Below are 25,000 nucleotides of genomic sequence, written 5' to 3'. Positions count from 1 at the left end.
CATGTAAAGATTAGAATTATTAAAACAGCATACAGTTGGACACGTGATATCCCTGGGAGAAGGAGAAGCTGTCACGCTCACATACACACATACAGGCTGGCAAAAGGGCGCTGTGGATATGTCAGAGTGCAGCAAGGGGGAAACGGAGACTGACCGACAGTGACAATGGTGGCAGTGACAGGTCTCTGCACCATGGGACATGACTCACCCGGCTTTATTCTCACTAACTCAACACCTGACTCTCAATAATAAAAAGAAGGAAGTCTTTTGGATGTGAGGCAGAAAAAAGGCCATACAGAGTGAACAAATTCTAAATGCAGCACAAGAAATGTACAAACGGTAAACATGTTTATATAAAATTATGTCAAATATAATCTTATGTATCTTAAATGATTAGTCTGAAGCTTTTTTTAAAAAAGAAATCTGAGAAAGATAAGAATAAAATAGAGATACAGAATGTGTATTTCTCCAGAGGAAACAGCTAACACCTTCCCCAAAGCTTTTCTGAAGCTTTTAGTCAAGCATAGTTGAGAATTACACAAGGTCAGTGCCTCAGACTCAGAATGACTGCATGAAGTACAGACCAATCTGTCCATGTCCATTATGTCATATTCCAGAGATACAGCCCTCTATTAAGCAGCCTCAGGGCATCATGACTTGAGGCTTTCTGTTTGACAGCCTCGAGGCTTCGTGGTTAGCAAATGGACAGAATAGAAGCAGAGTGCAAAGTGACATTAAATGGATTACTTATAAACTTAATTCAGCTTCAAATCATAAAATACAGAAGCAAACAGGACGGAAGAAGACTTGTAATGTTACACAGTGGTATCTGATAATTTCTTTGGTTTTGCATATAATATGTTGTCTGTAATGTAAGTTTAAACATGTTGTCATCATAAGCATTTTAGGAACTTGCACAGCCTCATAGGCATGAATACATATACTAATAACGCCGCACCTTATTGTTACTTATCCTGTCACCACTTCAGCGATTTGTGAAAAAATAATAGATGACAGAATTGGGTTTTTTTAGGTTTCTTATAAACCTTATTATAAACCATCGTGAAACATGCTCCTGGGCAGTAAAGACATTGACTCTTTTCTTTCATTCAAAACTTCATTAATTTTAATGGATCAGAGAAACATCATTAAATCCAGCCATCTGTCTATTCATTCAACTCAGCTATCCATCCAGGAAAAAAAAGTTCACATCCATTTATTTGATTACTTCTCTATTAATTCATATGGCCTGTCACAATGTTGTGTGCTGTATGTTTACGTTTTCTGCCATAACTGCAATTCAGTCTTTGTCCTACCTGAATTTGACGTCTGTTATGTTCATCGTTGCAGCTTTCTGTTTCCTCTAATGAGAGAAAAGTTAACAGCTCAAATATTCGGCCCGTTATAGTTCTATTTACTTTATATCAGAGATGTCAAACATATGCTCAGCAACCAGAACAGCCCTGCCACTGGGTGGCTTTGAAAAATGTCACAATGGTATAACTATAACGACTATTATTTTATCTGCACCATCAAAGGTCTGAATCATTCTCAGTGTTTCAGCATTTATAAAGGCTTCATCCAAAACCTGGCGTACTAAAACGAAACAAGTAAAAGACAAAGCATGAAACAGAAAATAAAGTGTCTTTTTAAAACTTAGTATTTTGTGAATTAACAGAAAAGTTTTGGGTTTTTTTCAGAGAAGCCATAGTAGAAGTAAAGTAGAAGTCTCAGTAGAAGAGAAATATCTTAACGGTCTCATCTGTTAATTAAAGTTTGGTTTGTGTTTTCATGAGGCCAGTTGACGAAAAGCAAGTCATTAGACCCACTGTAATTATTGAACTGGAAGATGAAATGTGCTAATTAAAGACTGAAACTATTGCAAAGATGGAGGATAAAAAACTATTTTCCCCAGGCAGGAATGCACAGATATCTTCTGGATGATAAATCCATGGCTCACTGTATAGATTACCCATGCGTAAAATATAATTGTGAAGCAGTGTGAACAAAACAGGCTGACAATAACAAAAGCAATATCGGAGAAATATGAGATTTCACACTGGGAAAGAAATGAGCTGGCTTATCTCATTTTTTGTCTTTCCATTCAGTCCATTCCATATTTAGACAGAATCGGATCTCAGCACCTCTAAACATCATTATGGTAATATTAATACAATTGAAATGAATAAAAAAATTTATGGTAAGCTTTTGTCTAGTAAGTACTTCCTATTTTCATTCTTCAGCTTACAACTTGTAGGGAGGACACCTACACCAAGCATCCAACAGTGGTAACATGGAATTATTCATTTAAAGAAAACACAAAGTGCATCTTTCACAGTGTTGACATAAAAATGAGAGTGATTAAGTGCAATACATTTTGTTCTTAGAGTTATATAAAGTTATAAATCACAGATAAATTAGCCCAAACCGGATGACGAGATCTCTGGGTAAAAATGACAAACTGTTATTTAATATGCCTCATAGCAGTTTTTTTGTTATATATATATTTGCAGATTCATTGTATACATGTATATATCCATCCATTCGCTTCCACTTATCCTTTTCAGGGTCGCGGGGGGCACTGGAGCCTATCCCAGCTGTCATAGGGCGAGAGGCGGGGCACACCCTGGACAGGTCGCCAGTCTGTCGCAGGGCCAACACACAGGGACAGACAACCATTCGCACTCACATTCACACCTAGTGGCAATTTGGATTATTCAATTAACCTAACCCCACAAGCTGCATGTCTTTGGACGGTGGGAGGAAGCCGGAGTACCCGGAGAGAACCCACGCAAACACGGGGAGAACATGCAAACTCCACACAGAAAGACCCCGGCCTGATGGTGGAATTGAACTCAGGACCTTCTTGCTGTGCGGCAACAGTGCTAACCACCGTGCCACCGTGCTGCCTTACATGTATATATGTTATGTATATATATGTTGAATATGTTTGTGATGGCATCAGCCACACATAGGTAAAACTAGTCCATTCATTCACTTTATTAGTTTGGTTTGCAGTTGCTTATTCACTAATATGATTCTTTAATCATTTTACTTAAACCTAACACTGATATTATGAGGCACACGCATAATAGCATTGTATGGTTTTTCTAAAAATATTTTCTGTTATATTAATTATGTTTCTCTTTCTTTGAGTTACCTGGTTTGGAGCGTTGGCTGTCTGCTGTCTGGGCAAAAGGTATGGCTGAGAACAAAATGCCTGCTCAGCAGGACCAAGCACGTGCTATCAGAAACAGGGGTGTTTTAGCTTTACTTAAAGTTATTCTGTGCTTAGTTAGTGTTGGTGTTTGTTTTTGTTTCCCCCCTGTTGTGTGTAAATGGTTTGGTCAAACTTTGTGATTATAGGTCAGTTTGTGAGTTAAGTTGTGTCCACTTTGTTTATATAAGTTTCTGGAAATTACTTTTTGTAGAGTTATATTTAGTTGACCTCTTTTATGAGCCCACTAATTATATTTTTGAATTTTGTCTTTTTGAACTTTTTTTGAGGGTTAAAATAAAGAGAACCCATTTTGAAGACATTTTTCCCGTGTCCTCTATGCCTTGGCTGCTTGGTCCCTCACAGTGTTACTTTAGGTTATGAGTTAAAGTGTTATGGAATAAGTACTATTTAGTATGTAATTATTATATTTACCAAGACTGCATACATCAGCCCAAGTGGCACCCCTAAGAGAAGAGGTCGTGGGAATTTTTGTACAGATGTTTGTTGTGCATTTGTGTAAAAGCTCAGTGTCATGCAGTGTAACTATAGCAACCCTACCAATAATAACTGTAATAGTAGCTATATTATTAATATTTCTGAAAACTGTAAATTTAGATATTTCCTCATGAGGTGCATAAACCCTCATGCTCAACTGTGGACTGGATCTTCATATTTAGCTTCATGTTGCTGTTCATTTTTAGCGAGTTCAACAGATATTTTGATTTCTCATTAGAGTCTGTTTTGGGGTTTTTTTCAGCCATTGCTCTGAAAAAACTGTAAAAGAAATATTCAGGCCATAATATATTAGCAGTAGTGCTGTAATGGACATATGTTACTATGAATATATTTTGTAAAATACAACAGGGAGAATTTACTTTGACAAAGTATGCAAATTTATAGAAAACCCTTAACATGAAACAAAGAGGACAGAACCTTTGTTTTGCACAGACTGATACGTTTCACTATGATTTGATTAGATTTGACAAAAAAAGTCAAACAAAAAAATATGGAGACAAAACACCAAAACAAAGTGTTTGGTAAATAACATTTGTAGCACCTAAGTTTTAGGGGAGTGTGTAGCCAGTTCAGAAACAAGACAAGCGGGCAGAGAGAGGAGGGCGAGGAAACATGCTGACACTTTGACAGAGCAGATGGAGTGATTTATAAAGAGCACTCGATGAAAGATGGGAACGATAAAATATGGAGAGAAAGAGTTGATTGAATGGAATGAATTATAGTAAGACAGTGAGTTATGAAAGAGATGTGGAGGGAGACACAAATGAAATGAAATGAAAAGAGGGATGGTGAGACGGGCCGGCGGTGAAGGGGTAGGGGAGGGTAAAAGGCAGACATGGGGAAAGAGAGGGGTGAGAGTCAAGAGATTAGGTTGGGTAATCCTGGCAGGTCTAAAAGCTAAGCTTTTAAAATTTGGGTTAATACTCCTAGACCTTTGTTTTGTCCTAATGTTCCATGTGATGTGTGTGCTGGAGGTACTAAATTTATCCATCCCTTCATCTTCTCCTTTCCTTTTAGTCTCAAACTGAACATCCATCTCTCACTCAAGCATTGCAATTAGTTGTTTTGGAGGAAAACAACTGGCCTACATCTCTAATTGGACTGAGAAAGCCTTACACAGAAGCATGAAGTGGATAAGCCACCATCATCAGCTTGACCTGAATCAAAAATGCAATGAGCTTGTTGAACATCGTTTATGAAAACAATGATTTTGACCTTAGCTCTTGTGCGGCTCCTAAATTCATTAAAAACTATTATTTTTTAACATTTTAATATTTTTTTAATATAGTGAAAATCAGTTTTAATGACATCAGCTGCTTTTTATCAGCTTTCGTTCATCGTCAGTGACTTGACTGCCACAGAGTTTTTAAAATAACCCGTCTCCTCCTGTTTTGTATTAATGTGTTTGTGCTGCATTTTGATTGAATATTTATCACTTTGGCTCAAACTAATCTGCACGGTTTTGTGGAGATTAAAGGTGGAATTTAATTTAAAAAATGGCGGCATATCTAAAGAATTATATACACGTTTAATTCGCTCCTGTCAAAAATACATAGTGCAAGGAAAGATGGCTCTGAGAGGTGAGTTTATTTGTAGCAAAGGACAGACAGTGTTAAACTGCTCCACAAGAAAAGTAGAAAAACATTTTTTTTTAAGAAAGATCAAGGTCATAACCTTCTAAAGTAAGGCTGCAATGAGTGGACAAAGTCAGAACTGACCTGTTGTAAAGAAGGATGTCAGGCGTCCAGACCTGGTCTGAAGGAAATCGCAGGTTTTGGACACCGGGATAGTTTTCTGGATTCCAGGTCAGGTAGATGTCTGTCCAGTACTGAGACGGAAACATACATATTTATAGACTCATTCATTCAGTTATAGATTATGTGGCATTTTTATAAAATGGCATAATTTACCCTCATGCACTGCTAAACCTGTAACCTGTCACAATGTAAGAAATTGAATAGCAAAAATGTAAATGGAGCAGACAAGCTACATTAAAAGTCTGTATCTTAAAATAGAAAAAGCATGGGACAGTAAACTAGTGATAATTCTTCCCTTAGCTTTTTGAAAGCTGCTCTATTTCTTTAAATACACCTGGACTTTGGACTTGGGTGTCGACTGTGTCATATAAACAGTATATGCGGGAAAGGCAACAGGACAATGACACAGAGACACTGAATCTGGCTGCTTGAGCCTTTTGTGTTAACAACCTATGTGTTGTGTACCATTAGAAACCTAAACATCAGGTTGCTCCAATGTTTTTTCCATAGACCGAGAATCTGGTGCTTGGGTCCAGGCAGGCTTTCATAGGTGAGCAGGTTAAAAAAGCCAAATTGTTAGGTGTAACTGAAAAACACCTATAATGCTGATAATAGAGTTGCCGAAATGAGTAAGACTATTCCAACTTTTAGAGCATGCACTGTTATTTTCAGAGACAACAATTAAGCAAGTATTACAGCACATTAAGTTGATGGTCATGTGCCCCACTCAGACTTTAACTCACCAGCTGCAGCCAGGCATTCGTTATCAGCACTTGGTTCTTCTCGTCCTAAAAACAGAAGTAGAAGAAAGACAAAAAGAGAGTGAGATTTTCTTTTATATAAGAGCAAAGAACCAAAGCAATTCATATTTAATAAACTGGAAAATGCCTTTGTGATCAGCAAGTCATTGCAGCTGTTTTGCATTTCCAAAGAACCAACCACGCTATGTGAAACCTTCTAGAAGTGATTTTTTGCAATAAAGTGTAGCTCAGTTAAAGAGCTTCATGGTGGCAAAGGACTACTTAAAACTTTTCCAAGCTTTTTTATATAACACTGTCTGTTAAACAGGGGTGATGTAATGTAAAATATCATGCTAGCTCTTGTAAAATACTGCATGTCATGCTGAAATCAAAGAATGACGAACATTATAAAATAATGAACTTCGGAAATGTTTTTAAAGTGTACATATAGCATTTCTGGAAATGATGTTGCTCATATTCTAGCTGCAGGGTGGAAATTAGCATTTCTGCAAGCATCACTATTCCTGCTCCCTGTGCTCCCTTACTTTAAAGAAAAGGGGATATATATTAAATGAAATCCAAGCAGAATTCCTGCATCTTTTTAGCTTTTTGTCCTCTTTTTGAATTTGTCAAATAAAAGGTAAATAACTTTGTCTATAAACAATTTAATGAAACAATCAAAATAAAACGGAATATCCTGAAAAGCTGAATTTGCATATCTATTTGATGTCAGACAAAATTCTTGCAGCACAGTAAACAGGGCCATAATGTATAGAATGGCAATATTTATTTATATAATTTATGGTCTATCATTATTATTATTGCAGCAAAAATCAAGCTTTCGGGGTTTCTACTGTATGTTACAGTAATAGTGTTGTATACATTTCCTAGTAATATCTTGGTGTTTCTATCAATACGTGTTCATTTGCATTTTCACGTCATATAAAAATCAGACCAAAGCTTCAGTGAACACAATACACCAGTTGCTGTTTGAAGCACCAGCTAAGATGTTGGAGAACAGGAGCAATGCAGGTCTCGGTGGCATGAACTTGTCCAGAAGCCAAGATGAGAAATCACAAAGTTCCTTAAGACCATCGTCAAAACCCTGCTGTCAAGACTGCTCCCTTGGTTGTTGATTACAGATGAAGTCCACGTCACTCAAGTTAAAAAAAAAACTAGAGGATGGTCAGATTCATTATTGAAAAAGCATCAGAGACTGCCAAGAGCTTTAAGCAGCTTCTACTTATACAACAAAAATGCCCTGGAACAGCCTCTCTCAGGAATTACTTTTTAGGAAACTGATAACTTTTGAAGCAGCAGGACAGACATTATGTCCATATGAAGCAGCTCAGCGGACAAAAACTGCACTTCAGTTTGCTGACTTTGTTTGGAAGGTGCATGATGGAATAAATGGGCCTGGGCCATGCTCAAAGACACACTTTCAACAAAATCTGAGTATCTATTAACGAAGGATACCACTGAACTAAGAGCAGAAGATGGTGACACGTGTCAAAGTATCTCAGTAACAACATGGATAGTAGAAATCAGACTGTTAGAGACAGGAGGAATAAACAGGATTAGCCTTTTTCTGAAAGTTGTCTGGAACAGTCAAAAATCTTTGTCAGAAAAGAAACATATTGAGGTGCAGAGAAGTTAATTGACATTCAGTCTAAAAAAATTGAATTCCAAACACATCTTTTGTACACTCTTAACTGAAGACCCTTTATGAAGGAGAGCCAATCTGATCTGACAAATAAATGACTTGTAAGTATCTGAGTCCTCAGTTTTTACATAAAAGCTTTTCAGTGACTTAAGAAGCATCACCACATATAAAGAGAAACAAAAATTAGTGGAAAAACAGACTGAAAGGTGATTTTAGAAGGACTGAAAGTTTGTTTGTTTTAGACTACAGCCCTACTACAGTAAACTAGTGTAAAGAACAGTAAAATTCTGAATCTGTCTGAATGTCTTCCTCAGTCTGTTAGAAGCTGTAGATCATCAGAAGAACATGTGGTTCCTTAATTATCAAATAGATTAAACAAGAAAAACTGGAAACGCTTTATTTCCAGTTGTTTCCAGTTTCAAAAGGAAGACGTCCTTTTGAAAGTGCACGCTCTCACACACACAAACTGTTGCATCTGTCATTTCTGACAAATGACAGCAGACACATGGCAGTTAAATCTCAGAACCAGTGCATGTAACATGCTAACACTTCCCTAAACTGTCTCCTCTCTGTGGATGAGACTGACTGATAAATGTACACACAGCCTCTGTCGGGTCTGTTACGTTTTTAATTCTTTCTGATGGTTAATGAGGCTTCATGTGACAACCTGCTGCTACTCTGAGAAGATCATTTACTATTTAAAAAGTCATTAAAGTTAGTAGAAACCTGATTTTGGGGTCACAGGCCTGAGAAAAGAGGAATAAAATATAATGTTCATAAACTGCAACTGTTTAAAGTGTATTAAGCTCCCCTGTATCGAATATTATCAACCACTGAATTACTTTTACCATTTTTATTACTCTTATATAGACACATCAACAGTGGTCACTCCACTGTGTATTGGGCAGAGTTCTAGTTTAAAATTAAACTATACAGTAAGATTTGGGTTTGGTTAGATTTACGCACCAGAACAACTTGGTCGAAGGTAAGACAAACCACAAGTTGAGTTTAAACACAACCATTAACAAGGAAAACAGTCTTACCACAAAGTTTAGGAGGGCACCTTTTGGCCAAATGGGATGCATTACAAGCTGGTAACAGCCATTCAGTGTGCTAATAAACAAGAATTGTATGAGCAATCTCACACAAACTCAAAATCACAATCAGGAAAGGAGATTCTAAAAAATCTCTTAAATATACTCCAGACAACATGGGAAACTGTGGTAGAGAAAATCACAGGGCTTTTGAGGCACGGTAAAAAACTACAATTGAGCTGCAAGAAGGAGCTGCAAAAATTTTAAAAATAAAATGTAATCTACTTTTGGCTCCTCCCTTGCAACAAGTGGTCACCACAGTGGGCCTCACTCTAATCAGTGACCTTTCACTTGCCAAGCAAATAAGTAAACTACTACACAATAGAGCCACCTTAAAATGAAAATAAATAGAATAAAACAGAGCTTTTAAAATTGTTTCATTAACCCAAATGTAGTGTTTGATTCATCAATCACTTCATGGATACCCACATTACAGCTTCAAACAGACACAACAAGAACACATTTGCATATATACTTGCCTGTATTGTGTAATATTTAATGTCACCTGCAAAATTAGCGCAAACCTTAAAGCCACAACTCTTACACGGAAAAGTCTCCATGAATGTAACACTCAGCTAAATACAAAAATGTCAACGTTAAAGTAACTAAAATCCACTTCAGGTTTTCATACAATTACACCTGGAAAACTTCATATTTTTCCACACATTCTTTATTTTAAAATGACCAAACTAGATACCATGCCACACACACACATCCAGTTTTCTCACCACATCTATGATCTGCAGAAGTGTGAGGCCCAGCTCCACCAGGATGGGAGCTGAGTCATTGACCACAGGTCTCTCTAATCGATTGTAGTTAGCCAGCAGCTCCTTGTACAGTCTTCTCTGGTACTCGCCCTGCAAGGACCCTGGAGGACAAATGCAACAGGAAAAGGGGTTTGTGTTGAATACATATTAAACCCAAAGTGCCGTCTGCTGCATTTACAACATATACGCATGGAGGCTCTGTGAGAATGAAAGCAAGTATGGAGGTCTATGAGTTTTTTACACCTAAGCTCCACTAGTTTGCATAAATGCTCCACTCCTTACATGCCCTCCACTCACTATAAATAGTTTCTGAAGGTCAGCATGTGATTGATAGGGTGTGTTTTGCATTTTAAGCCATAAATCTAGTGGTAGAATAACAATGTTATGGAGAAAGACGTTTTGTTTTGTTTTTTTGGCTTGGACTATCCAATTTCTTGGAACATATTCTGTGGTGCATTTGGGCTGAATTCCTAATCCAAAAAGTATCTTTAAAGGTCTTGAGAACCTTTTACCCTTCATTTGCTGGCACCACTGCCTTACTGCCTCATTCTAGAGGCTTTTGATTTCTATAGTTTATCATGTGAGCTTATTGAAAATGTATAAGAAGAAGGTGTGTATGTTGAGCCATGAGTTTTGATGAATAATGAACAAATAAACAAGTGCTGACATCTGCAGATACATCTGCTGACTGTAACACAAAGAGAGGGTGGAGGGACTGTGAGTTTGGGGATCTCTAGGATTAAGGTGATTAGGTTGATGTGTTTGTTGGCCCAGCTTTTGTCACCATTATTGATTCAAATGCCCCATACATGTTTAGCACAAGAACAACCTAACTTTTCACATCAGGACACTTTGTTAACCTTGAAGTCACTGTTCTGACTAGCTGCAGGATGATACTGTATTTGGCCTTAAAATGTAAAAAAAATTAAAAATCAGATTTTCTGCCTTTATTATCAAACAGCTGGAATTAGAGTATCAAAAATGACTTAAAATGACATCATATGCATGTCCAATAACTTGATTCAATATAGCATTAATTCTCTACAAACGTGAGCATCTGAGGGTTGGTGTAGATGAATTTCTTAATGATATTGGATTCCAGCTACAATGAAAAACATAAGCTGAAGTTGTGAATTAACAGTCGAAGTGATAATATACACCCACTAGTTCCTTCATTAGTTACATCTTGCTGTGAAGTTGGACCCCCTGTTGCTTTCAGAATTGCATTAATTATTTGTGGCATAGATTCAACAAGTTGCTGGAGTCTTTCATCCACATTGACGCGATAGCATCGCAGAGCTGTGGCAGATTTACTGGCTATTGGATTCAAATTTGGTGGCTACAGAGACTATTTGAGTACAGCAAACTAATTTTTATGAAAGCAGATTGAGATTTTCTGAGTTTTATCATTTTATCATTTTATTAAAGATAAATTCTTTCATCTTTAATAAAATGATCAGTGTGGCTGCTCTACCAGGTGTAACAATGAAGTTTAAAATCCAGGCATCCATAAAAACAGAATTTATTCAATTTCACTGAGTTAGAAGTTAGCAGAAAGTTAGCTCGCCTAGTTTCCCACCTAAACATGATATACCATGTTCTGACTGAGGAATTTCTGAAAAAATTAAAACATATAGCTCTGCTATCACTTCTGGCATAAATGAAGACAGGAAACTAAACAGCAGTGACGTTTGAAGGGTTACTGATGTTGGGCTAGCTGGTATATGATGATGTGCTACATGGTGACCGGCGACCTGTCCAGGGTGTACACTGCCTCTCACCCTAAGACAGCTGGGATAGGCTCCAGCACCCCTTGCAACCCTGAAAAGGATAAGCAGAAGCAAATGGATGGATGGATGGAAGGATGGATGGATGGATGGATGGATGGATGGATGGATGGATGGATGGATGGGTGGATGGATGGGTGGATGGAATACTAAATCCCATACATTTTTTATCTTTGTTATTTTTTGATAGTTTGTTTAAAGGATTTCATAGGACCAATATGTTTTGGGAATCACAACACTCTCAAAACATGGTCAACAGCACACAGGTCATTAAATCCACACATTGTTTTCTAGATACCAAATTGCTACTCTTCCCATGCATATAGATACTCTAATGCAAACAGTAAAAGGACTCCCTCATATTAACATCAGAGGGCAGTCAACAGTGAATTGCTGGATGGAGTAATCCAGTGAAACAGAACAAATACATCAGAGAAGGCATGTAGTATGAATGGGAAAAAGGAGAAGGGATTACTGACACAGCCCTGCAAAGCTGTGAAGATGATAGAAGCATGCCTTTGGCTTAGCATGCTGCTGATTGGCCCATTAGGACTATAATGAGAAGAATTATAGGAGGACGGAGCCTTAGGTCAAAGGCAAGAAGCTGCTCAGCACAGCAGATGCCCTCTGACTGCTCCTAAGACTCCTCACACTCTCAGACTTTATGCACCCATCCACCCGAGGCCCAGTACCTTCTGCTCAAGTGGGATTGATAAATAAATATTTTTCCCACATAAACATTTAAACTCATTAATAGCCACACACATGCATGCTGAACCATTATTCACCATCTGTACCATTTGTTTTTCTTTCTTTTTAAAAACGTGTTGGAATGGACTACGAGTATGTTAAAAGTTGATTTCTTCTGCAAGGTCAAAAAGACATTTTAAAGAAATCACAGCACAACAAAGTTATAAATATGTCGATATACCCTCAATAAAATTTGCATGCACACATTCACAATGACTCAAACACAGCCTCGTCTGCAGCTGTTATCCGGCCAATCTCCCTCCTGTGTCACTTTTATGTGTTATTACTGTGAAATGTGAACAGAGGGCCAAACAAACATAACTAAACCAATCAAAAAGATTTGAAACCTCAGTCTCTGTTGCAGCTTGTATCATAAAACCAAGTTTATAAGGAATTAAATAATCAAGTCAAATAAACCACTGCAAACTTTAATTCACATACAACCGTGTGCAGTGTACATTAGGGAGGAAGGGGTAGATTCATACCTTTGGTTTTGTTTTTTCTTTTTCTTTTTAATCATCTCACTAATGAAGATTATATGAGTAGATGCAATGAAGGAATAATTTCCACCAACACAGCGAGAGGCGTCCTCAAAACAAAACAAAGATTACGCATCCAGCAGAGGGAATGAAAGAAGGAAGTAAAGGGAGCAGTGGGAGCTATTTTTCTTAATCACCTTCACTATTTATCTCAATGTTTTCCAAATCTGCTCTATTGTTTAAATAAGTATAATAGAAAACTGTCTATAAAGATAATCCTAAAAGAAATAAAAAAAATTCTTTCCTTTTTTAGTCAAATATGTTTTCTTAATTTTTTTTGTTTGGATTTGGCTTAGATTGAATTAGATTATTGTTAATGTTGCTTTCTTTTTGAAATAAGAAAGTGAGAGTGACACACTTTTAATTAGGAACTTGTATGGGTGTGGCTCATTAACACAGATGCTAATTATTTTCTAGACTCGGATTATGATGGATTTGGTTTCTCACTCAAGTCTTACCAAGGTCAGTACACTATAGGTCAATATATTAAAGAGAGAAAAAAAATATAGAAAATATATGACATATATTTATTGTATTAATTTGTGATTTCCATGTGGTAATATGTTTCTGAGGGGGAAATATGAAAGATTACCGTGCATCAGTGTTAGAAGGTATCGTAAAGGAAAAGCATTCATTTTATACTCAGAATATGTGTAGACCTTGCTGGTCAAACAAGAGAGGTCAATCAAATATTTTCAGAACTAAGAATATTATATAAATAGTTTGAGAGGTTTGACCTTTGAGGTTATATCTCAGTCACCTTTACACAAAGTTCATTTCAATTCCAAATGACTCCATTTACACCACTAAACTAAACCAAGGAAAAAGATAAATATATATATATATATACTTTTAACACATATATGTTATTCTACGAGTCTTCTTAGCAATTTGCACAGTTGGGAAAAAATGTGAAAACTGTTTTAATGGTGATCCATGATAGGTCAACTGATGTAGACCCTCAGTTGGAGCACTTTCTTGGCACTTTATTCACCCATTTGGGCAAATGTGTTCCTGTTGCAGGGAGATAAGAGTGTTCTACATGGGTTAATGTGTGTGTGAATGGGTGGTTGACTGGTTGTGTAAAGCGCTTTGGGGTCCTTAGGGACTAGTAAAGCGCTATACAAATACAGGCCATTTACCATTTACCAGTTAATGTCTTTAATTAAAGAAATAAATTGTAATACTGCAAAATACTACCAAATACTATTACTGAATGGGGTCCTACTTTAATAATGAAGTTCTATTGCCTGTACACTGTACAAATATATGCAAATACATACAGATTTTTACAGAGTCCTGACAAAACAACATTTGGGTTCATAGTATTTACTTCCTTACTCTCTTTCTGAAAATGTATATATAAAAGAGCATCACTGTGTGTGTATAGCATTCACATATCTATCTTGCATACAGCTGATTTAGAATCACCAATTAACCTAGTGGGATAACCCACACAGTAACAGGGAGAACATACAAGCGCCACGTAAAAACGATCTCACAGCCATCTTGCTGTGACATGTCTGCGCTAACCACCATTGCACCAGCAGAAGACCAGCAGGCGGTTTGTGGTTGTTGGGAAGAGAAAATCCTTGTTCTACTCCAGTTCAGGAGTATGTTACTTAAGGCCCCCAAAAATCTCTGCTGGGTTTTTTTAGGGGGGACTTAAGGGTTGAATGCTGGTGTTATTAATAGAAGAGCCACAAACTTTCCCTAACTACAGTACATGAATAACTTGCCAGTTAAAAAATAACATGTTTATTAATGCATTTACTTTTGACCATGGGGGTATTTGTTGAAACTAAGCTGCATCATTAACATATTTCATTTTAACGTATTGTGTCTTTTATACTATGCATGTTATCCCTGCTAAACTCAGGCTAATGTTATACAACAACTGCCTTCAATGCTCAGTCCCTCTAACCCCATATAGATCACTACAGGAAATGATCAGCCTATGAGAAGGTCACAAAATTATTGATTATTAGCTCAACTTTACAACAGAGAATCTGTTCATTATTTATATGTACATTTAAAAAGTGAAGGTCAGACCATTTGTAGATATTAGCAGAGAAGGTCAAGAGACAATTGTCTCAGTCTCAGGAACCAAACTTTGAGTCTATACTGCCACTGGAACAAGTAGTGACTATCTCTGCCTCCTTCAGAAAGCTCACAAACACTGGTAGGCCACACACTGTTGCAGAAAAATGCACTTAATTGTGGATTACTGTGGATGAAAGCACTTTTTTCAGGGTTCTGTTTGAGTTAAATTTATTGTTTATGTGAGAGAAAATTCAGGAATTGTCAGAAGGACGTCTACTTTACTTCAAACAAAATACTTAAGCAGCCAAGTTTTGAACAAAGAAACATTTTCTTCAAGTTTAACCAAATTCTCTTTTCGACAGACTTCTGCTGTTAATACTTCTCAATTACACATAAAACTTCATTTTATTTGGTGAGCTAACTGCAGCTAGTATGAAGAAAGGGGACCCTACCACATCAGAAGAACCTGGACCTTTCCCAGAGAGCAACCACAGAAGTGAGTGAGAACAAGAAAGAAAGTGGGAGAAAAGCTGTGTTGTCATGCTCAGCCCCACTGAGCCCGCTGCAGCCCATTGTAGTTCTATATTTTGCCTTTCTCCCTCCCAGTTAATGACGTTCGGTTTCATCCCATGGCTCTGATGACCTGTTTACCCTGTGTCAGTATCTTTATCACCAGTGAAACACTGAGGCATCCAGCAGGAGATTGCTGCTGACTCACTGTATACAAACAACAACAATAAAAGAATATGCAACTGTAAATTTAAAAAGAGGCTAAATTTCATTTTTTAAAAACAGCTACCTCTGAGTCAAGAACAAACACAATGGCAATGTGTTGTTGATGTCAATACAAGTCTCATCCTCATTTCCACATTAGACACAGATTCCACAGAAACAGGTGATTTGTTTTTAACTCAGTACACTCACAGGCTCACAATGATGTGTCCACGTTACAATTCATAATGATTTGGCACTCTGAGCTTACCCCGAGGTGTCTGCATGCATTTAGTTCTAATAAGGAGAGCCAGCCTGCTCCTGGTCACTCCAAGGCACCACCAGGGGGAAAGTTTAATGCATTTCACATATTCAAATGGTCTACTACTACAGACCATGCCAATTTTATTTGTGTGGATTTCCTTGACATGAAATTTATTAGAAGAATATTGGATGTGCGCTCTAGCTCACAGATGACTGTGGAACTGAATGGAGAGGAAATTAAAAATGTGAGACCCATGGAGATGTGCATTTGGTATGAATATCATTATGTTTTTAGCTCTGTGCTGATAAGACAACCTGTCCAGAAATGTGTCGCTTGTCTCTCAATCAGTCTGTGTTGATGTTGTATGCGAGCAAAAATTTAGAGGTCTTCAAATACTAAAGAAATTAATAATGATATTGGTGCTTTGTGGGATGGACTCTTTTAGACATAGTCTAAAGAAACACCTTAAATCTGCAGTGCAGGTCTTATCTTTCTAACTTCTGGTTCTTATTTTTGAACTTTGGAATCAGACGCTGCTCAAAACTTTCCTTGGTCTTTCCACCACCTCCACCTAGCTGTAGCTTGTTCATTTTCCAGTGCAATGATTTTTACTTCCTTCACCTCCAACAAATTACACATTGCTCTATAAACTAAAAAGTATCACTATAAGATACCAGATTTTAAATTTTGAAAAACTAGGTAATAGCAAGGCAACTTTCATAATATCATTAATGCTAAAAGACTTAATCAACGTTATGAGAACTTGTCTGAGGGCTTAAATGTAACCGAAATTTGTTCTTATGTGATCAGTGAAGCTCAAATTATTCGTTTTAGTACAAAATATCTACGATATCTAAATTATGTGTTGTACGCAAATGTCACTGACTTAGCTGAAAATGGATGGATGGATGGATTTATGTTGATTATTTCCACAAATATAAATTATCTGAAGCACTTTTGAATGTCAAGAGCAAATCTTTACAAGAAAATGAAAAGTACATTCTCCCTTTTCTATCCTTTTGCTCTTATTTACAGAGAATGAGATGGCGCACACAAAAATATGAACAAAACCATCCAAATCAGCACTGTCACCTATGCAATTTATTTCCAATCAGCTGCAAACAAATAGCAGAGTCGTTTGAGGTCGAGGTCATGTGAGGCCAAACAAACAGGCAGAAGGTGACCATCGCAAAGTGATTGTGATTTTGGGGTGGCATTTAAGCACATTAATCTTCTCTCTTTCATGCTCACAAATTAATATATACTGAGAAATTCAGCTATTTGATTCTGTCCCTTTTGGATATTTTTACTAGGTCAGTATGTTCAGATGAGGCTTCTAAACAGGCTCATCAGACAGGCTATTCACACACAAACAGCCTGAGGGACTCATTCTCCTTCTTGCTGTCACACATACCTCTTAGACAAACACCCAAACAACAGGATTGCTATTTTAAGCAGAGTACTAAATGACCAGCTCTTAAATCAGGGCCCCTGTTGTGGCCAGGTAAACCTATCCACGCTGAGCTGCTTTCCATTGTGCAGCGATGATAATGGCTTTGTTTCTCGGTCCATTTTTTCCCTTTGTCAAGATAATCTGCCACATGAATCATGAATATTAGGTAATCTATTGTGTAGATTACCTATACAGTTAAAAGTGATTTAATTACTATTTTGCTTTGGGCAAATCCAAAATATTATGTAACTAAACTTGCAATATTGACATAAGGCTGAGTAACTTCAGTTGTTTTCACACATGCACAGCAGCCCTCGACCTTTTTCCAGCTCAGCTGCAGGTAAGAAAGCAAATATCAGACACTGGATCGCATTAAATTGTCTTTAACCTGCCATCTCCATAGCAGATAGAACTAAGACAGCACCCTTACCAAAATCAAACTGAGTGTTTCCTGCAGTGAAAACACATCTACAGCAGACCTACCTGCTATTTACTGCATGTGAATAAAGGACTTCAGGCCTGTTTGAAATTCATGCCTGAAAATTGCTAACTAACTTGAAGTTATTGGAGTGATTAGTTGAGTGAAAACTAATCAATGGGAATGCTGATATTTAACAGATAAGTGGTAACAAATGGGACAGAAATGGTGTGTTTAGTATTCTTGGTGTGCCTGTGCTATGTCATTGTATCAGCCCCGAGGTCATGAGGCCGGCTGTCTGTGAGTCACATTTTACAACCTGAATCTAAAACTGAAGACGATACTGGTGCTGTGGAAAACATCACATCTGGTTCTTATACTAAACAGATGACACCATCAGAGCATATTGACTATTGACCAGTTACTGTAGCACTGGAAAGACTGGTTCCCAGATCGGGGTGCAATGATGCAATCATATCCATGCTGCAGAGAGTTTAACCCCATCAAGGGGCTGCATTGTGGAGGATGCAGGCCCCTGTGGTGCTCCACTGTGCTGTCTCCATTTATGTTTACTATCCATAGCTCAGACGTTCAGGACTTTTAGACCTTTTACTTAGGCAAAAGGTTGAAATACTTGTGCCACTCCATCTCTTCCTCATCTGCACTTACAGTGGGGCAAAAAAGTATTTAGTCAGCCATCGATTGTGCAAGTTCCCCCACTTAAAACGATGACAGAGGTCAGTAATTTGCACCAGAGGTACACTTCAACTGTGAGAGACAGAATGTGAAAAAAAAAATCCATGAATCCACATGGTAGGATTTGTAAAGAATTTATTCGTAAATCAGGGTGGAAAATAAGTATTTGGTCAATAACAAAAATACAACTCAATACTTTGTAACATAACCTTTGTTGGCAATAACAGAGGTCAAACGTTTACTATAGGTCTTTACCAGGTTTGCACACACAGTAGCTGGTATTTTGGCCCATTCCTCCATGCAGATCTTCTCGAGAGCAGTGATGTTTTGGGGCTGTCGCCGAGCAACACGGACTTTCAACTCCCGCCACAGATTTTCTATGGGGTTGAGGTCTGGAGACTGGCTAGGCCACTCCAGGACTTTCAAATGCTTCTTACGGAGCCACTCCTTTGTTGCCTGGGCAGTGTGTTTTGGATCATTGTCATGTTGGAAGACCCAGCCTCGTTTCATCTTCAAAGTTCTCACTGATGGAAGGAGGTTTTGGCTCAAAATCTCACGATACATGGCCCCATTCATTCTGTCCTTAACACGGATCAGTCGTCCTGTCCCCTTGGCAGAAAAACAGCCCCATAGCATGATGTTTCCACCCCCATGCTTCACAGTAGGTATGGTGTTCTTGGGATGCAACTCAGTATTCTTCTTCCTCCAAACACGACGAGTTGAGTTTATACCAAAAAGTTCTACTTTGGTTTCATCTGACCACATGACATTCTCCCAATCCTCTGCTGTATCATCCATGTGCTCTCTGGCAAACTTCAGACGGGCCTGGACATGCACTGGCTTCAGCAGCGGAACACGTCTGGCACTGCGGGATTTGATTCCCTGCCGTTGTAGTGTGTTACTGATGGTGACCTTTGTTACTTTGGTCCCAGCTCTCTGCAGGTCATTCACCAGGTCCCCCCGTGTGGTTCTGGGATCTTTGCTCACCGTTCCCATGATCATTTTGACCCCACGGGATGAGATCTTGCGTGGAGCCCCAGATCGAGGGAGATTATCAGTGGTCTTGTATGTCTTCCATTTTCTGATGATTGCTCCCACAGTTGATTTTTTCACACCAAGCTGCTTGCCTATTGTAGATTCACTCTTCCCAGTCTGGTGCAGGTCTACAATACTTTTCCTGGTGTCCTTCGAAAGCTCTTTGGTCTTGGCCATGGCGGAGTTTGGAGTCTGACTGTTTGAGGCTGTGGACAGGTGTCTTTTATACAGATGATGAGTTCAAACAGGTGCCATTCATACAGGTAACGAGTGGGGGACAGAAAAGCTTCTTACAGAAGATGTTACAGGTCTGTGAGAGCCAGAGATTTTCCTTGTTTGAGGTGACCAAATACTTATTTTCCACCCTAATTTACGAATAAATTCTTTACAAATCCTACCATGTGGATTCATGGATTTTTTTTTCACATTCTGTCTCTCACAGTTGAAGTGTACCTCTGGTGCAAATTACTGACCTCTGTCATCATTTTAAGTGGGGGAACTTGCACAATCGGTGGCTGACTAAATACTTTTTTGCCCCACTGTACCTCTGCCTATACCCTGAGACAGTGACACCCATCATCAGCCTTCAAATGTATAACAGTAGTGAGATGATGCAGCAAAATTGCATCTCATGAACATTAATCAATTTAAAAGGACTCAAAAGGCATTATCTCCTAATGTCAAAACTGTCTTCAGCATAATATATAATCCATAAGTGATGGAGCAATTGTTATAGATGTTTTTTTCCTGCAGCTGGAGTGTAACAGTCTTCATAAACTGTTATTCACACCAGTGATCTTGCTCCTAGACAGACATTGTTCACAGTTAACCCAGGGACTCTGGTATAGCTGGGACCCCCGAGGTTCTAAATGATGTAACTTTAATCCTGGTGAATAAACAGCAACACTACAAAGCTGTAGTAACAAAAGGCTCGGGAAGATTAAAATACAAATAAAAGGCTTTAAAGACATTCACTTTAGTGTGACTCAACATTAATTTACATGCAGCCAGCAGGTTCTTTCTTTTGAGGTTTGTCCCTAAGAGAAAAGCACAAAACATACAAATAAAATAACTCTACACAAGAAACAGATCTATTATTATTTATCGTAATTTTGTTTCACACAACAAACTTGGCAAATCTCATAAAACCTGATGCAAAAAGCCAGATCTATCATCCAGTATGGAACACAAAAAGGCTCTGAGCCCACAGTGCCCTGGGACTAGAGTGATGAATCTGGCAAGGACTATGCTGCACAAAGGAGCTGCTAACAGAATGCCACTCCCTGAGGGCCCGGAGAGTCGACATCACAACAAATGCTACGCATCTAGACCCTTTCTCATGCAAATATATGGCATTAGTGCACTGTATTTATGAGTGTTTGCGGAAGAAACAAATATGGAAAAATTTCCACTATTGAATGAATGTGCAATATATCTGATGCTGAAGTCACACCGTGAATGTTTTTAGTCCAAAGATGATAAACTTGCTGAATATAAATCAAATCTGCTGGCAGCTGGAAAAATAAACATACCAAATCAGAATGTAAACACAGGCTAGAGTGCAAACTATAATACATTCCTTGTTTGCAGTTAGGCGTAACATATAAACATTTAACAAATACTGTATATTTTGCTTAAATAGACTGGGATGTAACGTAACTGGGTCTTTTTGAAGCAGTATCAATAGACGGACTTCTCAGCTATGAAACATACTGATATTTTTAAAATGCAGTCCGTCCTGCAGATATCAACAAATTATATGTCTGACACAAAAAAATACTGCTGCAGCATTGGTAATGAATGCGTAACATCACTATAGGCAGGATGATAGGTATACCTTGTGTGATCTTACACATTGTTTTGTCGATTTTAAAGGTTAGTTAGCTTTTTGAATCCAGAAGTCAAGACTAAAAGATGGAAGGTGACTGCACAATTAATCAAATTTTAATCTGAATCACAATTTCAACTTCCTGCAGTTTTAAATGAACGTGATTGACTGATAATGAAAATGTGTGCTACAGCTAGACATGAAGTAAAAGCAAATCAAGCTCTCTCTGACAGCGTGCCTGCATGTGCCAATCACAGCTGTTCCTTGCACCGCAGAGCCTGAAATTTCCTGAATTCACTTGACTGCAGTGATATACTACATATAACAGAACGTCAAAAACAAAAATCAAATGTCTGGCACAGCAGAAGGCAAAGATTTTGATCCTAGAGGCAGATCATTACCTGTAGTTTGGATATAATTCAGATTTAGGGCCAGTGATGTCAACCTAGAACAATTGTCCAATGTCACTTCAGATGTCCAAGATAAGTGACCAAAAATACAATGAGTAAGGAAGGTTTCAGGAAAATGGTCAACATACTAGTAAAAAAGAAGTTATCGCCTCGCACAGTTATTTTTTCAAAACAATAACAGCTGCACTATATGCAGATCATTGCAGGGGAAACAGATTTTCACAGGTTCAAACAAATAAAGTTTAAGACTTTATAATTTGCTTCTAGGAGATGGAATTAGATCAGGACAACACACCTTGTTTTACACCACAAACTCCTACAACTAACAGTTTGTCAATTTTAAAGTACTTATACAGCACTTCAAATCTTCTTTTTTACTCTAAATAAAACAATAATAGAAAGGTGAACAGCATAGATATGAATCTCTTTTGTAGACTGTGGCCAACACAGTACAGTGACAGTGTGGAGAGATAATAGAATCCAGACACTATAGTGACAGAAACAAGAAATAGCAACATACTCCAGGGATGAAACAGTGTTGAACAGTATTGAATGGCACATTTCACTATATGCTAATTCAATGTGCTTAACCCAGAAGATAAAAACATAAAAACATGTATGGTGTAGGTTTACAATAAAGCAGTAAAAATAACAAATTCAAATAAAACAAGACAAACAAAAAAAACCCTATGGAGTGTAAGGCTGTCTGAATAAAAAGGTTTAGAGGTTGTATTTGAATTTACACACACATTTAATAATATCTCAGGTCAGCAGACAGCTCCTTCCAAAGAACAGAAACACAATAACTGAAAGCACCCTCAGTATAGTGAGACTAATCCTGTCATCTCAGTCTGACGACCTGAGAGTTCTGACTGGTTAATAAACAGTGAGCAAGTCAGAGATGTAGTGTGGGACCTAACCATTGAGAGCTCTGTGATATAATAGGCTTAATCCTTGAAAGGATTTTAAAGGTAATTCTATATTGCACTTGGAGTCAGTGAAGTGACTTCAATACTGTGTTAATGTGGTCAGATTTCTGTATACTGTGATTGCTTATGACAGTACTAAGTGAGATCGTGCAAATTGTAAAGAGTAATGGACCAAGGGCAGTGCTTTGAGGAACCCCTGATTTAGGTTTTAGGCAGATCTAAAACTGCTAATTAAAATAAAAACTTCCACCCACCAGATATGAAGATATGATCCAGATATGAACCAATCAAGAATCTGACCCGTTTGACCAACTATGTCATGAAGCAGTGTGGGATCATCTTGACAGAGGACAGAGCAAAAGGAAACCAACATCCAAAGAGCTTTTCTATGTCTTTGAAGAGGCCTGGAGAACTATTCCTGAGGACTACTTAAAGAAATTACCTAAAGCTTTCAGACTCTGTTGAAGAATGAAGATAATCACACCAAATATTGGCTTTCAAGTTTGTTCACATATGACTCTACATGTTTCAATAAGACGCCGGACATCTTTCCCATTTTCTAACAACACATTAAAGAATGAGGGGTGGCTCAAGACTTTTGCACAGTGCTTTTCTGTGTGATTCTGTTTATAAGAATCTGCATGATTCTTATAAACTGTGTGTTGCGCTCTGGCTCCAACACCAGGCAAGTGTGCATTCATGTAAATTGAGGCCATATCTACACTGGCATGGTCTAGCAGCTCATTATTTTACTATCAGTCGTTTGGCAAGGAAACATATCAGTCAGGGGAGGTCAGCAGTGAAGCATCCAGATGTTCAGCAGCTCTAAACCTACATTTGAACCCAGGTCACTAGCCTATTACCTAACCTGATTCAAAATGCAGCTGGGGAGACTGGAAGAACATGAGACTCTGGGAAATTAGTTGATTTGAGTTAAGCAGGAAGTACAAAAAGAATCCAGGGAGAAAAAATAATTTGTGCTAGATGGAGGTGTAAGAGATGGATGAAAACCAGTCCATCACAGAACCTTTAAAATCCTGGATTCCTTTACATTTCATCATATTCCTGATCATGCTTAAAGGACTTAAATTAGGGTCTCTGAACCTGTAAACTTCAATAAAGCACAAAATATTTTAGTGAGGCAGTAAGACTATGACTTAAAGTAGTGTAAAAAAAAAACCCTAATAAAAGGGTGAAACTAGAGAAATGACCTAGAGCTAAAAATGATGCAAGTAAAGGAGACCGTTAGGATGGAGATAAAACAGAAAACTGTAATTCATATAATAGATTTAACCATCCACATATTCTGTTGCTAACTAATAATGCTTGTCACTTCTCTGTGCAGCTCTGGGCTTCCAAAGAGCAAGCACACACACTATAATCATTCTGTGTGTGGGATGTTTAAATCAACTGATGAACCATGAACTCATCCATTAACACATCATTTCCAGCATTGTGTGACTGGCTACAGTAGCGAGCATAATCGTGTATGATGCAGTTTGTTAATGGACCTCTAGATAGATGAATTTATAGAGGAGAGATTTACAATCTATGGCTTCCTGACACCACTGTAATCCTAATCCAGGAGCTAAGACCTCTGAAGTGCTGCACTGAGTCTGTGACCACCACATCTCGTATACACTGAACACAACCCACATGCTTTTACAGATTTGGAAACAAAAATCCTTCAACACCTACATGGTTAATGCAAAATAAAAATGTTTTAGGTTTACTTTTAAACATTTGAGTTTAACTTAATAGCAGAACAACCTGTTAACTATTTCTGCACAACATGCTGTGTTATAAATGTTTGAGTAATCACAGACTTCCAAGGGTGGTAAAGGATGGGAAAATAATTTGAGGAGAGCTTTACAAATAAAGATAACCAAAACTAGAAAACGTTAAAGAGCTCTACAACATCAGTTTTTTCGGGTCACTGTTCTGTTTTGTTTGACTCAGTAGAGTGGAGGAAACTACCATAAGAACCTCTACATCCCTGTTTTCAATTGAAATCAACCTTAATTAATTTTTTAATCCAAAGTAATCATTAATATTTTTTCATTAAGTATAAAACTCTACTATTTTATTTTACTAAACATATAAACAGTTTTTATAGAATATTAACATTTATAAATATTCTGCACACACATACAGGTACACACATAAATTTCTCCCACCACTACCACCCTAGCTAGCCATTCTAGACATTAACAATTTAAGAGTGTGGACTTTGCATGTTGTTCCCATATTTACATGAGTTCTCTCCAGGTACTCAGGCTTCTTCCCACAATCCAAAGGCATGCAATTAGTGAGGTAAGGTTAATTGATCATTCTAAATTGCCCATAGGTGTGAATGTGAGTGTGAATGGTTGTGTTAGC

At 37.8% G+C, this 25,000-nt stretch overlaps 1 protein-coding gene across 1 annotated transcript in view; it reads right to left on the bottom strand.

Annotated features, from left to right (window-relative positions):
- The window catches only part of LOC113006654 (neuronal acetylcholine receptor subunit alpha-7-like), a 38,389-nt gene that overhangs the window by 11,237 nt on the left and 2,152 nt on the right, over positions 1-25,000 (bottom strand). Inside the window, exons 2-4 of the mRNA XM_026142740.2 lie at positions 9,719-9,858; positions 6,237-6,281; positions 5,455-5,564 (exon numbers count right to left, since the gene is read on the bottom strand). Coding sequence (XP_025998525.1) covers positions 5,455-5,564; positions 6,237-6,281; positions 9,719-9,858 — 295 coding nt within the window. The remainder of the gene's footprint in view (positions 1-5,454; positions 5,565-6,236; positions 6,282-9,718; positions 9,859-25,000) is intronic.

The sequence above is a fragment of the Astatotilapia calliptera genome, chromosome 2 (genome assembly GCF_964374335.1).
Source record: "Astatotilapia calliptera chromosome 2, fAstCal68.1, whole genome shotgun sequence".
NCBI lineage: Eukaryota > Metazoa > Chordata > Actinopteri > Cichliformes > Cichlidae > Astatotilapia > Astatotilapia calliptera.
Note: the sequence above shows the minus strand (reverse complement) of the source record. Positions and strands in the feature narration are given on the sequence as shown.